The sequence below is a fragment of the Camarhynchus parvulus genome, chromosome 4 (genome assembly GCF_901933205.1).
Source record: "Camarhynchus parvulus chromosome 4, STF_HiC, whole genome shotgun sequence".
NCBI classification, from domain to species: Eukaryota; Metazoa; Chordata; class Aves; order Passeriformes; family Thraupidae; genus Camarhynchus; species Camarhynchus parvulus.
Window position 1 is genome coordinate 36,095,516 of NC_044574.1, and position 13,576 is coordinate 36,109,091.

A 13,576-nucleotide genomic window follows, 5' to 3' on the forward strand; every position below is an offset into this window, starting at 1 on the left:
TTGTATACTGACTGGTCTCCATCTGTGCTGCTGGTCTTAAAATGTGTTGGGTAAGAGCACTAAAACACTCAACACATCTCTTGCAGTCAAAGTCTGGGGACTTACTTGCACATTTTTGTGTTTAGGATCAAACTGACCCCCACTTTGTCAGTGTTAATGGAAGCCATAAAGTGTTGGTGCTCTCCAGCTCCGCATGAAAATTTATATTTAAAAATAAAATTAAAAAAAAACAGCAAAAAAGGCACATATTTGAAACTGTGTATGTAAGTTTTTTATTAAGACTTATTCAACAGTACAGATGGTAAGATGGTATGCAAGAATGCCTCCTGGGTGTAATATGCAAGTTCCAGCTGGAATGTTTCCAACAGGATGTAAACCACAGTCCTCAAGCCCACACTTTAAAAAACATATTACTTAGCACACTGCTAACAAATGTCAACACAAGAATACACTGCTGTAATGATTTCAATTTACAAAAGTGCAAGGAGGGGGAAGAAGCTATTTGAACAGTCTTTAAAACCAAAAATTGTGGTCGTGGGGAGGGAAATCAATACACAGATGCATGAGTAAAATATTTATTCAAAGCAATAAAAGCACTGGTGATCATTACAAATTCGATATATTAAAAATTTAACGCTGTACAAACATACAGATTATTTCTGGTATCCGTAAGTCTGCAGAGACCAGGTCTGAAGAGCTGTGCTTGCAGGTATTCCCAGAGGTGGGCTTGGTGTTTTGAACAATTTGAAGGTTTCTTCAATTCTGAAAATAAATTTTGTTTACATACACTTAATAAAATAGGGTACAAAATAACTCACTTGCTTTTAACGCCCTAATTATCCAAAATACTAATAAGCAGCATGACCCCATACGTTTTCTCTCATCCCACCCTTTACCCCTGCGGTTCGTTTCTATTTTAAATGCCTACCATATATCAATAAACCTCAAGTACACAAAAAAGAAGTAACCCACACAATAAAATTAAAATTACAGAAAAGGCTAGAGCTTTTTATAGGCCACACACTTACAGAAGAGAAATCTCTTGCTAGAGAAACATGGTAAAGCAACACATTTCTCTTCGAGTACAATAAAAATATAACAAAAAATTTTATTCTAGAATAATTACCAAATACATCTTAATACAGTTATTATAATGCTTAGGCTGAAATTAGTTTTACATTTCCTTAAATAATAAAAAACAGTTAAGATAATACATACTTTTCAGGAAGAAAAATTGCAAGTACTGGGGAATTTCAATCAGGAAATAAATAATATTCCTATTTCTTATCAACCAAATTCTAAACACTCTTTATTCTCTAGTTAATACTATTAAGAGTGCTTTCTATTGCTTTTAGAAACCAAAACAGTGACTCATCCCACAAATTCAAAACTGTAAGTGGATTTATTATCCAGTAGAGCCATAAGGAAATGCCACACCTGATGTACAGACCTTTGAGGTTTGGAACACATATGTACATTCTCTGTGTGCCTTAGTCCAGTACAACTCCCTCCTGGGAAATAAATTCCTGCTGCCCTTTCCTATTACTTACATTTTACTTATCTTTTCCATTCTTTGTCTTATTGTCTCCTACAATTTAAAAGCAACATAGTTAGTGAACTCTTCAAAGCTTACATTCTTCAGATGGACTTTCAATTTAAATTCAGAGAAAATGTGACTTTAAGCAGTGTTTACATATGAAAAGTATTTTTATGAGACAGAAAAACAAGGAAACTATGCAAAACTACCTCTATGTCTATCAGTATATACAAATAAAACCAATGCTTACTTGTTCTCTTGACCTCAAAGGAAATCAACTGAGCATTCACCAGCTTTACATACCTTTGAAATGTCTGTCAGATCATGAGAATTAATGGCCATGTCTTTGGGAGATTGGTCTGTGGATAACAGTGAACTGCATCCAGACGACTGAAGATGACTCCCTGGCATCTCCTCGTTCCTCTCTGTATCTATAGAGAAATGCTCAGTTTTATGTCACCTTTGCCTTCTTGCTCTCTTTTGCAAGGTCAGCTATCAAATAACGTGATTTACAGTAGGCAATAACAGAAGAGAATGCATTGTTTAGAGAGGGGAAGGAAAAAGCTACTATGAGAGTCCAAAATAGGTTTATCATTTTTTTTAAACAAGTGCAATATGACACTATGTATAATATATATAATATACAAAAAGCAAATTCTAAAGATTACTAAGAAGATTATTTTCTCCTGATTAGAGTACAATCAAAGCTTATGAACATCTGATTTCATTGCCAAACCTTTAATAGTAATTTCATATAGTTTACATTATTTTTATTGTAAAGTGCCTGCTCAAACATGTCTTTAATTTGTGCAAAGTAACCTGTCTTATAAGTAGCAGAATTTTTGTCTTTTTTTTTCTTTTTTTTTTTTCATTTGGAAGCTGTGATATTCCTTGTAATTTTAGATTACTATTGTCAGGGAAGAGAATTTAGTATCTCGAAAAAGCATGTTCCCATACCCATTTTTAGTAAAGTCACCATCTATACATCATATCTTTGGAACAAACGTAGCTACACTATTTTGTATCTAAAATTCATAATAAACTGTTTTTAAATACCTAAAATTAAAAATTTTTTATTTGGTATAGCTGTGATTTCTGAAGAGTACTACCACCAAAAAGAGCTGGAAAGGATCCCAAGTACTATACTCTCAGATAAAAGAGTTAAGACTGTCCTCAGAACTTTTATGCCTAAAATTTCCTGAATTTTAGAAAAGCAGAACAAATTCAGAATCTGGGGAGTCTGAAAATTCTCTTTCAAAAATACATCTGCCTGTTTACTTACTACAAAGTCCTCAAGTGTCAGTAACACACCACTAAACTTATCACAGGAAGTAAATATGTTCCAAGCTTTCTGAGTCCTGTAAAATGAAGGTCCTGTTTCTGAGACTCCGTGATAAAAACAAGCTTTGACATAACCAAGAACTGCCTTCCTAATTTCCATGGAAACTGGATTACTGAGACTCCTTTTAATTACAATTCAAAAGCCCAACACTGGACAAAAAAGCCTAATATGTGAGAATGGAAAATAGAATATCCTCACCACTGCTGGTAGGAATAACAGCTGCCACAAGGGAAACAGGCCAAATCAAGGAAGAGAACAGAGGGACCTAATAGAGCTAAAGGCTAAAGAGCTACCATTGAGGAAGACAGAAGAATTACTCATGGCCTGAGCAGCGCTTTTAACTTCTTTCCCACTCAAGTCTGCTGCTTCTTGTAGGTTATCAAAATTAAACGGAAGTTGGAAACGGAAGAAAAAGATTTTTACTTTCTCTTCAAAACAAGAAAGTTTATCAAAAATGCCTTTTGGACAGCTGCTAACTGCTTCAGAGATGAAATATAGAAAACATTTAGTAGTGAGTTGAAAACCAACTGAATTGTTATTTGTCTGAGCCCCATTAAAGAAGAAAACAGCAACGTAAAAGATATTAGTGGCAGCAAAAATAACTCCATTTGTGCTTGAGAACAGCGCATTTTTAGAACATGATGATAACTGCTTTAAAGTCCAAATGACAGTATTGTTATTCACAGCTTTAGTAACAGAACCTTAATTTGCATCTTTGATGTTTTTAGTAGCTATTTTAAACTATTACTTACTATGCTATAGCAACTAAATCATCTAAAGAATAAATTAGAAACATGAAATGATGAGGAAGTCAACTTCTTATCTGCAGGACGGTTTTAAATTCAGAGGTCACTAAATTGCAGCTACCTACTTAACTATTTTAGTCAAGGTCAGCAAGAAATGTTTAGCATATTTACATTAATTAAAAGGAAAATCATTAATACTCACCAAGGGAAACTGGAATGCTACTAGAAGTTCTTTTTTCATTTATATTGCCGAAGTCTTTAAGAAAGTCTCTCTGAAATACAATTTTACTGCATTTTAGTCATACACCCTGTTTAAATCATCTTCTGACTGAACAAAACTATATTTAAGTATCAGGTATGTATGTATTTGCTTGCTACACCATGTTGGCACTGCACAAATATCTTCACAGGACTAAAAAATTCAACATTTCTATAAATGCACTTCATTAAAAAACTAGCCTATTTAACAGGTACTTTTAAAACATCAATATTGCTGTTCATGATGAGGTCAAAACCAGGTCAAAATATAGTGCATAAAACTTACTTATGAGTAGAATGGACAATCAGAATGTCTGTACTAATAATTTCATCTCAACATTGGTTGCCCTTAAAGTAAGTGTGCCTTCTTCTACTGCTAGTTGAGATTCAAAAATAGAGTCCTCAGTCCTAAAAAAATAGCCTATAGACTAACTGAAATTCATTGCACCTAAATGCTTAGAACCCAGAAGGCTATTTTAAGCTGGTTTCCCAGGCTCCTAAATGAGAGAGGGCTCTTTTAAGAAACATTCTCAGTTTAACTTGATGTTACTTTAAAAAGGTTGTTCATAAGCAAGGAAACAATAGTATTTTTGAGTTCAACTTTCTAATTTCAAAGTAAAAAAATGAAACACTCAAACATCTAGAATTTTTTTTACCAATGAGCAATCATTATGATTTGATACCTCAGCCTTTAAAATATGTCACTTTATATACTGGAGTCACTGCATCAGCTAACAGGGGAATACTACACCCAAATAAATTACTGAAGGAGAAATAGTAGGTATTGTATAGGATAATGCTGGAAAAAACTGTAATAATGTCCATCTCTTAAAAAACACAAAAATAGAATCTGCAGAGACTACGTCTGTTCAATTCCTTTCATTGAAATGGATTTGGTAGCTTTCAGACTTTCCCAGAACTTAAATGCACAGCTGCTGCTACTTTGGCAACAGCAAAAGACAGATCTTGGAGTGTTCCTGCTATGTCGGCTAGATGCCAAAAATTCCCTGTAAAGTGCAAGAGTAAGAGAGGAGTAATTCTGAATTGTTTCTGTATGTGTGAAGCACAACTTGGATGCAATTTCATTAAACAAAAAAGCAGCAATTCTGTGGCCCAAAGGATTATTTCTTACCAGTTTTCAAATGTCTATTGCAAAACAGTTGCTTTGAAGACTATGTATACATATATATAGTCTTATATATTTGTATATAGAATGCCATACAGAAACTATAACTGAACTTGTTTCTGTAGGTGAATTCTTTCAGTAACATGCAGTACAGAAATACAATTATCACTGGAAACGTCTCAGTGATATTTTTGAGAGTATTTTCCAAATACTATTCCAATCATATGAACAACTGCAATAAACATGTTAGTGAAGCAGTAATAAACCAAATTTACAAAAACAAAAGGACAAGTCTAGTCGGAAACATGAGCTTTCCCATGTGCTACAGCAATTTCTTGAAAAGAATACATTTGAAACAGGAGAAAAACTGTCTGTGGTTGTTCACCTGAAGGCCTCTTGAGACTGCTACCAGAAAAAAAAAACATTATCATTGGTGATATTAGTTGGACACACATCTACTGATCCATAAGAATCTGATTTCAGATGCTAAAATCACACGAGCTATTACTGACTTAATTTTTTTTTTAAGTGATCGAGCATATCTATCCTTACTAATTGAGCTACAGCTTTGAGAAATAACCTAGTGATCAGTTTGAACACCTGTGTATTTCAAGACTTTGCATAACCACCACACTTGCAAGGCACACAGTAAAACGTGTCTTGTACACAAGTAGTAGCAACATTTTCAAATTAGTGTGGTCAGCAAAATGCACAGAGCTCCTGGTTGTGAATAAATTCAACAGTTTTACAGCTGCAAGGAAAAATGCAACACCAATCAACTATTTTCCACAAGGATTCTCAACTTCTGGAAAGCCTCTGACAGTGTCTGAAGGATACACAAGATACATGAGAGAAAATTTTTGGATCACATGATTAATTTCAAAGCGATGCTATGGTTCACTGCAACTCAAAATATTTACATGTGTACATATATCAAAGTGCATAATGTGCACACAAGGACCTTTCAACAGCATGAAAAATAACCCAGTCTTAACGCAACAAGAGGCTTTATCTGCTATGCCAAATGTAGCCACATTACAACTGCAGTGCTTTCACACATTCAAAAATGCAATGAACATCACGGACAAAAAATAGGAAGTGGGGGATGAGAGTGGGAATAGGAGAAAAAGCCCCACTGATTAGACTAGAAATTTCAAGGACACATAAATTACACATAGGACTAAAATAAGAAATAACTTTTTGATTAACCGTGTATTTTCCACTGTGCATGCCACCCATTTTTGTCACTATCTGTTGTAGAGAATGAAGACTCCATGTTTAAAAACTTTCTTCTATAACTTTAGTAGTACATAAAATGACACTGAACCATTACTAATGAGAACAGCTTTGGTCCATAAAGTCTCAGAGAATAGAATTTAACAGTTAAGAAAAAAAACCCATCAACTTCACAAACAGCACTTGCATTCAGATTGTACTTTTAAAACCAGTGACAAAAACACATCAGGAGGCAGGGAGGGCAGAAACAGACCAACAAGATTATGTTTGGGCAATTTTTGTTATAGAATTAAGAGAGAAGTTAACACACCTTTCTGGACTGTAACAACAGTTCTGTTTCAAGAAGCAAAACACGATTCAGTAAGTTATTCCAGTCCTTCTCATCTATGATCACTTTTCCTTGTAGTTTCTCTTCTAAAACTTGTAGCTTATCTTCCATCCAATCTAGCTTATGAAGCTTTTCCTGGAAATCTGCAAGCTGACTCTTTAAAAACTCAATTTGTGAATTTTCTTCTATGACCTGAAAATACCAATAAGAACATATCCTCTAAGTTCAAAACAGAAACAATTCATCGCTTGATCAAACGAATTAAGGGCAATCTTCAAGTTCAGTAACTACATCCTGCTACATTAGAAAATTATTTTTCTTCCAGAATTACCAAAATATGCCTACTCAGGGAACACAGCTTCTAAAAGAAGCTGTTGACAGAACTATGTCTTGAAAGAGACAGTACAATTTAAGTGACTTTTCCTTTTTCCAACTTTTTCAATACATTTATTAAATATCCACTGCATCCTGAACTATATCTATAACGTAAAAACCTTTATCCCTTTAGACAAATCCTGTAATAAAAAGACATCTTAAAATAGAAGTCCTTACTTGTTCACATTTAACTTCCACAATATCATAATCTGGACACAATTCTTCCTCTGTCCCTCCCTGTGCTGGAAGGGGTAGCGGACAAAGATCACCACTAACTTCATTTCCTGAGTGTCGTTCAACTAGAGGCTTCTTTTGAGCATGCTAAAAAACAAACAAACAAACAAACAAACTGCTGGTGTTATTCATAACAAGAATGTTTCAATTCATTAGCTAAGTAGTAACACATAAGACCTATTATTTCAATATTTATTTAAATCTAACTATCTTATCCCAACTGGTTACAAAATACAGAAAGCAAGAGCAGGCAGTTTAATTTTTAAAAAAATCATACAGACTTGAAGGAACTGTAAAACAAATATGCATGCACTTTACCATATATACTGTGTACCTTGTTTCCTTTCCATAAACAGTAATGAAGACATTAATGTCGTCCTTTAATTTAAAGGTTGTTAGATTTCTAAGTGTGGACTGGAAAATATGTTATTACCTACAGTGAAATTCATATGGTACAGACAGTTTCAACATCAAAACCATGACTAAAATATTAAGAACAAAAAAGGTTTAACTAGGAAGATTAGAATTCTTCCTTTTTCTTGACAACTGTCAGCAAAATAGCCCTATGAGAGATACATTAGTTTCCTTTGAAGGCTTCCCTTAGAGAAAACAAAGAGAAATTTTGCAATTCCTTCTAGGTGGATTAAATCTTATGATACTATCACAAAATGAAATACTTAATGATTAAGAATTACTAGTTCTGTGCAGCATCTTAACATGTACAGATTCCTCAGTGTTTTAGTTAAGCTGAAACTCTCCTCTACTATGGAATTCTTAAAACACACGTATCTATCCCACTCAGCGCCACCATTAAACGACTAGCAGAGACAGAGAAGCCATTCCAAATACTTTCTTCACAAAGTTTTCCTTGATAAAAGCAGTATTTTCCTTACAAGTAGAAACCACCAGCTATTAACACGCAATCATAGTACTAAAAGTTTTCTACAATTTTATTTTGCACCCTTTTAGCAGATCATATCAGGAAAGCTGCCTCCTTCACAGGTCAAGAGTGACATAATATATAGACATTTTTACTTAATGCATAATCATTTTACTTTTGTAAAACCAAAGCCAAAAGGAATGCTACATTATGAAAACTTCCGGAACAGATTCAGATAAAACACCAAACACTAATTTGAAAGCTGTGTTGAAAACACGTGCTAGGCCAAGCACACTCCACTCTTCAAACACCATACAGTCTGTTTGTCTCATTGGGTCTTTTTCCATACAGCGTCTTTGTCCCATTCCATCCTTTTCCCTTACACTTGATATAATTCAAATATAGCACAAACAACAGCACTAGGTCATTACCAGCAAGACTTTGAGATCAACTACTCAGTAAAAGAGAGGCAACATCCTCTGTATTTCAGCTATTATTTCAGCCAACTGCACTCTGGGGAAAAACAAACAAACAAACACCAGCCCACACCAAAACTGGTTTGATTAAGTATTAAAACCAAAACAAAAGCAAAAAATTCAGCAAGAGCCTGACTTACTACAAACAAGATTAACCTTTAGACATAAAACATAAAAATTATTTTCATACCTGCTTGGAATTCAGAGCACTGCGACTCGGATCAGCAAGACCTTTACCACAATTTGACCATACTTCAGATTTAGGAGGTCTGATTTTTTTTCTCGTTTGGGATTTAACCTCCAAAGTGAACAGAAGAAAACACAGGAAAATTTTCAGGATTCCACACCCCACTTTCTAACACCATCACTGACTGAAAGGAATATTTCCTGGTGCACACACACAGACACATTTAAACCTCTGTAGTACAATAATGTCTAAAAAAAAAATTAAATAAGACCCAAATTTATAGAGAACACAGATCCAGAAGTAAATGCCATAATTTTACACTCATTAATACCTATGCTAGGTTGCATCAATAGATGGTTATAAATAGAAAAGATAACTTGCACCAGAGTTGAAAGTAAAACAAACACAAAAAATCTAGTTATGTCTTCAAAACTGACAAATTAAGTATGCAGAAGTCCTGAAGACTTGTTTAAAACTCAAAGGAAACAAAATCTTGTGAAATATGAAGACTGGAAATTCCTTTCATTAAAGCAGAGACTGATACACCCCACACACTGATAAAAAATAATGCCATTACTAGTATCATTGATGAAAATAATCAGATTTGACAAATAAAAGTGTCATTTTTGAATTGTTACAGAAATTATATGAAATAATATGAGTGGATTTTGTTTTGCCTTTAAATTTATCTGAGAAGTTTATTAATGCACATGTTCACTGTATCAAGAAGCGTAAAAAAAATATATCACTTACTGTAAAAACAGCAATTAGATTTATCTTCATTCTAATTTTTTTATACTACAAAGTATTGGCAGCTTCATGTCTTTAATGCAAGCATTGAAGCATCTTACAATGGAACTTCATGCTACCTTTCCATTATTTGGTCCATGAGCAATGCTGCATCTTCAAATAGGAGCTGAAGACCAGTTTATCTGCAGCATCAAACATGTCAAAAGAAACTTATAAAAAAGGCAACCATTTGATCAGTACCTTACTAGAGTTACTCAGCTCCTTATGTTTCTTCACCACACAGTTGATAACATCACAAACAATCTGCATTTTTCTTTCCGCAAAGCCAACTTGAAGAAACTGCTCTTTTGTTAAAATTGGTTTATACTGAAATTGATCTCGAAGAAACTGCAACAAAGTAAGAGTTTACTTCACTTTCAAAATCACCTTACAATTTGCAGTAGAAATGGCACGCCCATATTCTTATTTCACTACAATCTTGTCTTTCATTCTGCACTTCAGCAGTTAAGCCTTTTCTCATTTGATTATTTTCATATAAATCAATAAATATATAGCTGTCTTTTTTAACTAGGCCTTAAACATATCTCCTCTTTGATTCACATCCCTCTTGTAAACTTCAACCCACAGTCTTAAGATTCAAGAAATAACTGACTATTCAAATTAATACTAAAAAACTAAGAGCTTTTAAAGTAAATTTACAATAAAAAGTTATATTAATCTCAGCAAATACATCAGAGGGCTACTTAAGGGAAAGAAGCCTTTCCTCTCAGATGGAAAACTAGTCTGAATAAGCCACTATTTCTTAATTCATCAATCCACTTTTCATTAAAAAACACTTTGGTATATTTTAAGGATAGTTCAGTTATTTTCAATCAGTAAAGAATTTTATTCTGCTTTATAAAAGGTTAATATTCAACTTTATGTATTAAAATGGCATAGTGTTTCAAAACAGCTGTACCTCTAAACTGTGCTTACAATTTTTTGAGTTCCTTCTGATTTTTTTGGTGGTTAAGATTTTTGCCAAGGTCACTTCTATGAATCTTTTTGTCCAATAAAAATTTCTATGTTCTTCAAAACTAACAATATTACTGTTTCTGCAAATGTCTCCAAACTGAGATTTGGCTATCACCACCCATCCTTATTTTCATTAAAATCTAAAAACTTGCACACAGTAATTTACAACTCATCTTAAATCCTAACAGAACAAAAATTCATGTAGATTTCCACAAACTTTCACTTTCTAGTAAAGCTCACAGTATATGTTTAATTTCTATGAAGCTTCTTTAGCAAAGAACATGAAGGGATACCTTATAAACAGCTTCGATAAAACGCAAGTCGCTCTTGGCTGTCAGTTCCACATCACACTTTACCAAAAGCTCTGCTATGCAAGTTGAAAAAGATGTAAAACAATAGCTGATGATAGGCAAAAATGCAGCTGGATCACCCTTCACTAACCTATAAAGAGACAAAAGTATTTTACACAGCAGAAGGTAACAAAAGCTTTCCATTACATGAATTCCAACATTTAACTTGAAAGGAATAAATACACAGCAGGTTCTATCTAAATATCTTTCACTGTAAGGTTTCATTGTCCGGGCATCTCTCATTCAGCCATCTTTGCTGTTATCTGTAAAACGCTCAAAAAAATGTTTTTGTGATCTACATATAATTTAAACATTGTAAAGTCTAAAGCCCACCAGCGTTTCCAGCTCAACATTCAGACCATTTTTTTGTTTCTAATCTTTATAGGATGAAATTTCCTGAAGGAAGTTTTGCAAGCGCTTCTGAAGAAATCCAAAAGGTGAGATTAACCAAAACAAAGACAAGAACAGCAGAAGAGGAGCAAGATAGTAATACAGCCCAGGATTGTTCTAAGGATTGCTCAGAAGAGCAAAACTGTGTACTATTATATTCCAGTTCACAGAGACCACACCCCAAGTTCCCAGTTATGTTCTGCTTATCACTGGGTGCAATGCTAATCCGTATGCATATCTTGTTTACACATCTTGCTGCCATCATGTATTAGCATAAGCTTACACACTGTCACTTACACTGTATAATCCACATCTCGTGGATAATTTAACAAGCGAAGTCCTTGTTCTATTTTTCTTAAACTTCCATTTAGGTCTCCTGTTGCCATTATTCCAAATACTATTCTTCTTTCAGATTATGAAATAAACATAGAAAAGTGCATCTGTTAAAAAAAATCATGTACACAAAAATTACAAAATGCAATCAATAATCACCTAAATTCAACTTTCTGCTAGAACCTAGGACATAATTACCTGCCACTATCTTCACTAAATTTCTTTTCTAGCTACAAAACAAGTATTTTGAAACCTACCAATGCAAGCACTGAAGAGGTTCGGTCACATAGCCATTAAATGAAGGGATGGTCTCAAGAAACAGTTACATTTACAGTGGGCTGGGTTTGTTGTGGGTGTTTTTCTTCTTGTGCTTCTATGGTGTTTAATCAGCAATCTTCAAGATTAAGCTCTTCCCACGCGTTCTGCCCTTGTTAAAAGGATTTTCTTCCTACTTAATCATCAGGTTCCTTTAATTTAATCATTAGGTTTTGGGTTATTAGTTGCACTAAACAGAAGTACATAACACTTACTTTTCAGAGCTTGGAAGAATTTGACCAATTATTTGGAAATTTAGGCAGCTATTCTTCCTGCATTATGTTACAATGTAATCCATTCTATGGTTTTGCAAATTTAAATAGCTATTAAGACAAATCTCAAAGAATCTGACATAAAACTGAAGCTCTAATCTGAAATGAAAATATTCACAGAAGACACTCTCACAGCATTTTGCCTAATCATATAGACTGTTTCCCAGAAGTATCAACAATCCCTTCTTTTTTACATCAGACCTCTGGATTTAAAAACTGGTAACTATTGTCACTACAATATAGCTTAAGAGATCACAAAAGTAACAGTCAAGTTGGTAGCAAATCTTGGGAAGGTGAACCCAGTAAAATGAGATACGTAGCTTTTATCTGTAGAAATCCATAGAATTTAGAGCACTGGCTATCACGAATAAAATCGAGTATAATAAAGTTTCAAGGTACAATAATATAGAGCTTTGAGGAAGTGCCTCAAAGAACAGCTCTCAAAACTGTGTATGATATTCAAAGGATCAATGTCAAAAACTAAACAAAAATACCAAAACAAACAAACAACAACTAAAAAAACGACCCCATGCAAGTTACCAATTATGTTAACACTGTAAACGCTGTCTCTGAAATGCCCAACAACTAGACTTTTGATTTCTTCCAACTGAATCTAGACTCTCCTATTGCACAGGGAGGGGACCTGGAGGCAATCGCGCCATTAAGCAGAGCTGCAAAAACATCACCGACAAATACGGGACTTCGCCGCCGTGCCAGCTGCGACACCCTTCCTGCAGAGGCCACTTGCACACCAGAGAACGCACAAGGGACTGCGCGTCCCCGGCTGGCTGCCCTGGGTACCGGCGGAAAAACAGCGTGTCCCAGCCAGGACACGGCAAGCCAGGCTGCGGTCCCGGAACCAGCGCGCTGCGGCAAACTCCCCAGAGAGGGACCGGGGCCGGCTACCCACCCGCCTTTCCTCGCCCCTACAAGAGCGGAGACCGGGCCCTCCCAGAGCTCGCCGTCTCCAAGGAGAGGGAGAGCGCGGGGCTAGGAGCGGGCCCGCGCGGCGGGGACAGACCGCGCCCCGAGAGCGATGTTGACGCTCACCCGCGCGGCGGGAGCCCCGCGGCCGTTCCCTGGCAGCGCGGCGGGCGCAGACCGAATCTGCCGCCGCCGAACCCGACGGGCACTTCCGCTCGCCGCGCGTCCCTCCCCGCGGACGTCACTTCCAGCAACAACAGCAGACGTCAGAGCTGCCCGGGCAGGAGTCGGGGCGGCGGCGGCGGCGGCGGCGGGCTCGGCCTCCCTGCCGAGGCTCCTTCCCTGGGCCTGTCCGCCCGTCCCCGCCGCCAGGCCCGCGCAGCCCCTCCCGCCCGGCGCGGCCCCTCGCACGCAGGCGGGCCGGGCTCGTCGCGGCGGCGGTTGCAGCGGAGCGCTGGCACAGGTAGGGCCCGCGGGGGCCCCTCCCGCGGCGCGGACGGGCG

General features: G+C 36.3%; 1 protein-coding gene across 9 annotated transcripts; it reads right to left on the reverse strand.

Moving 5' to 3' along the window:
- Positions 1 to 248: 248 nt before the first annotated feature.
- CEP44 (centrosomal protein 44) lies at positions 249 to 13,306 on the reverse strand. 9 transcript variants are annotated; one of them, XM_030947506.1, is made up of 12 exons: positions 13,060 to 13,274; positions 11,820 to 12,029; positions 11,527 to 11,669; positions 10,783 to 10,930; positions 9,716 to 9,862; positions 8,729 to 8,836; positions 7,126 to 7,269; positions 6,556 to 6,765; positions 3,828 to 3,897; positions 1,841 to 1,968; positions 1,551 to 1,588; positions 249 to 762 (listed from the first exon to the last, which is right to left on the reverse strand). In XM_030947506.1, the coding sequence occupies exons 3-12, from the start codon at positions 11,613 to 11,615 to the stop codon at positions 654 to 656; spliced, it is 1,191 nt and encodes a 396-aa protein (XP_030803366.1). In that variant the 5' UTR covers positions 11,616 to 11,669; positions 11,820 to 12,029; positions 13,060 to 13,274; the 3' UTR covers positions 249 to 653. The 9 variants fall into 9 exon arrangements, with proteins under 9 accessions (XP_030803366.1, XP_030803373.1, XP_030803372.1 ...); XM_030947513.1 differs by lacking the exon at positions 11,820 to 12,029 and having other exon boundaries at positions 7,126 to 7,254; positions 13,200 to 13,306; XM_030947512.1 differs by lacking the exon at positions 11,820 to 12,029 and having other exon boundaries at positions 7,126 to 7,257; positions 13,200 to 13,306.
- Positions 13,307 to 13,576: the final 270 nt, after the last annotated feature.

Bases quoted from the DNA above. Each gene is read 5' to 3' on its own strand.
- CEP44 (XM_030947505.1), bottom strand. From the start codon at position 11,615: ATGGCAACAGGAGACCTAAATGGAAGTTTAAGAAAAATAGAACAAGGA. The intron at 7,270-8,728 runs GTATGAAAATAA...TTTGTTTTTTAG, and splicing joins GTGCTCTGAATTCCAAGCAG to CATGCTCAAAAGAAGCCTCT. The intron at 6,766-7,125 runs GTAAGGACTTCT...TGGTATTTTCAG, and splicing joins TGGAAGTTAAATGTGAACAA to GTCATAGAAGAAAATTCACA.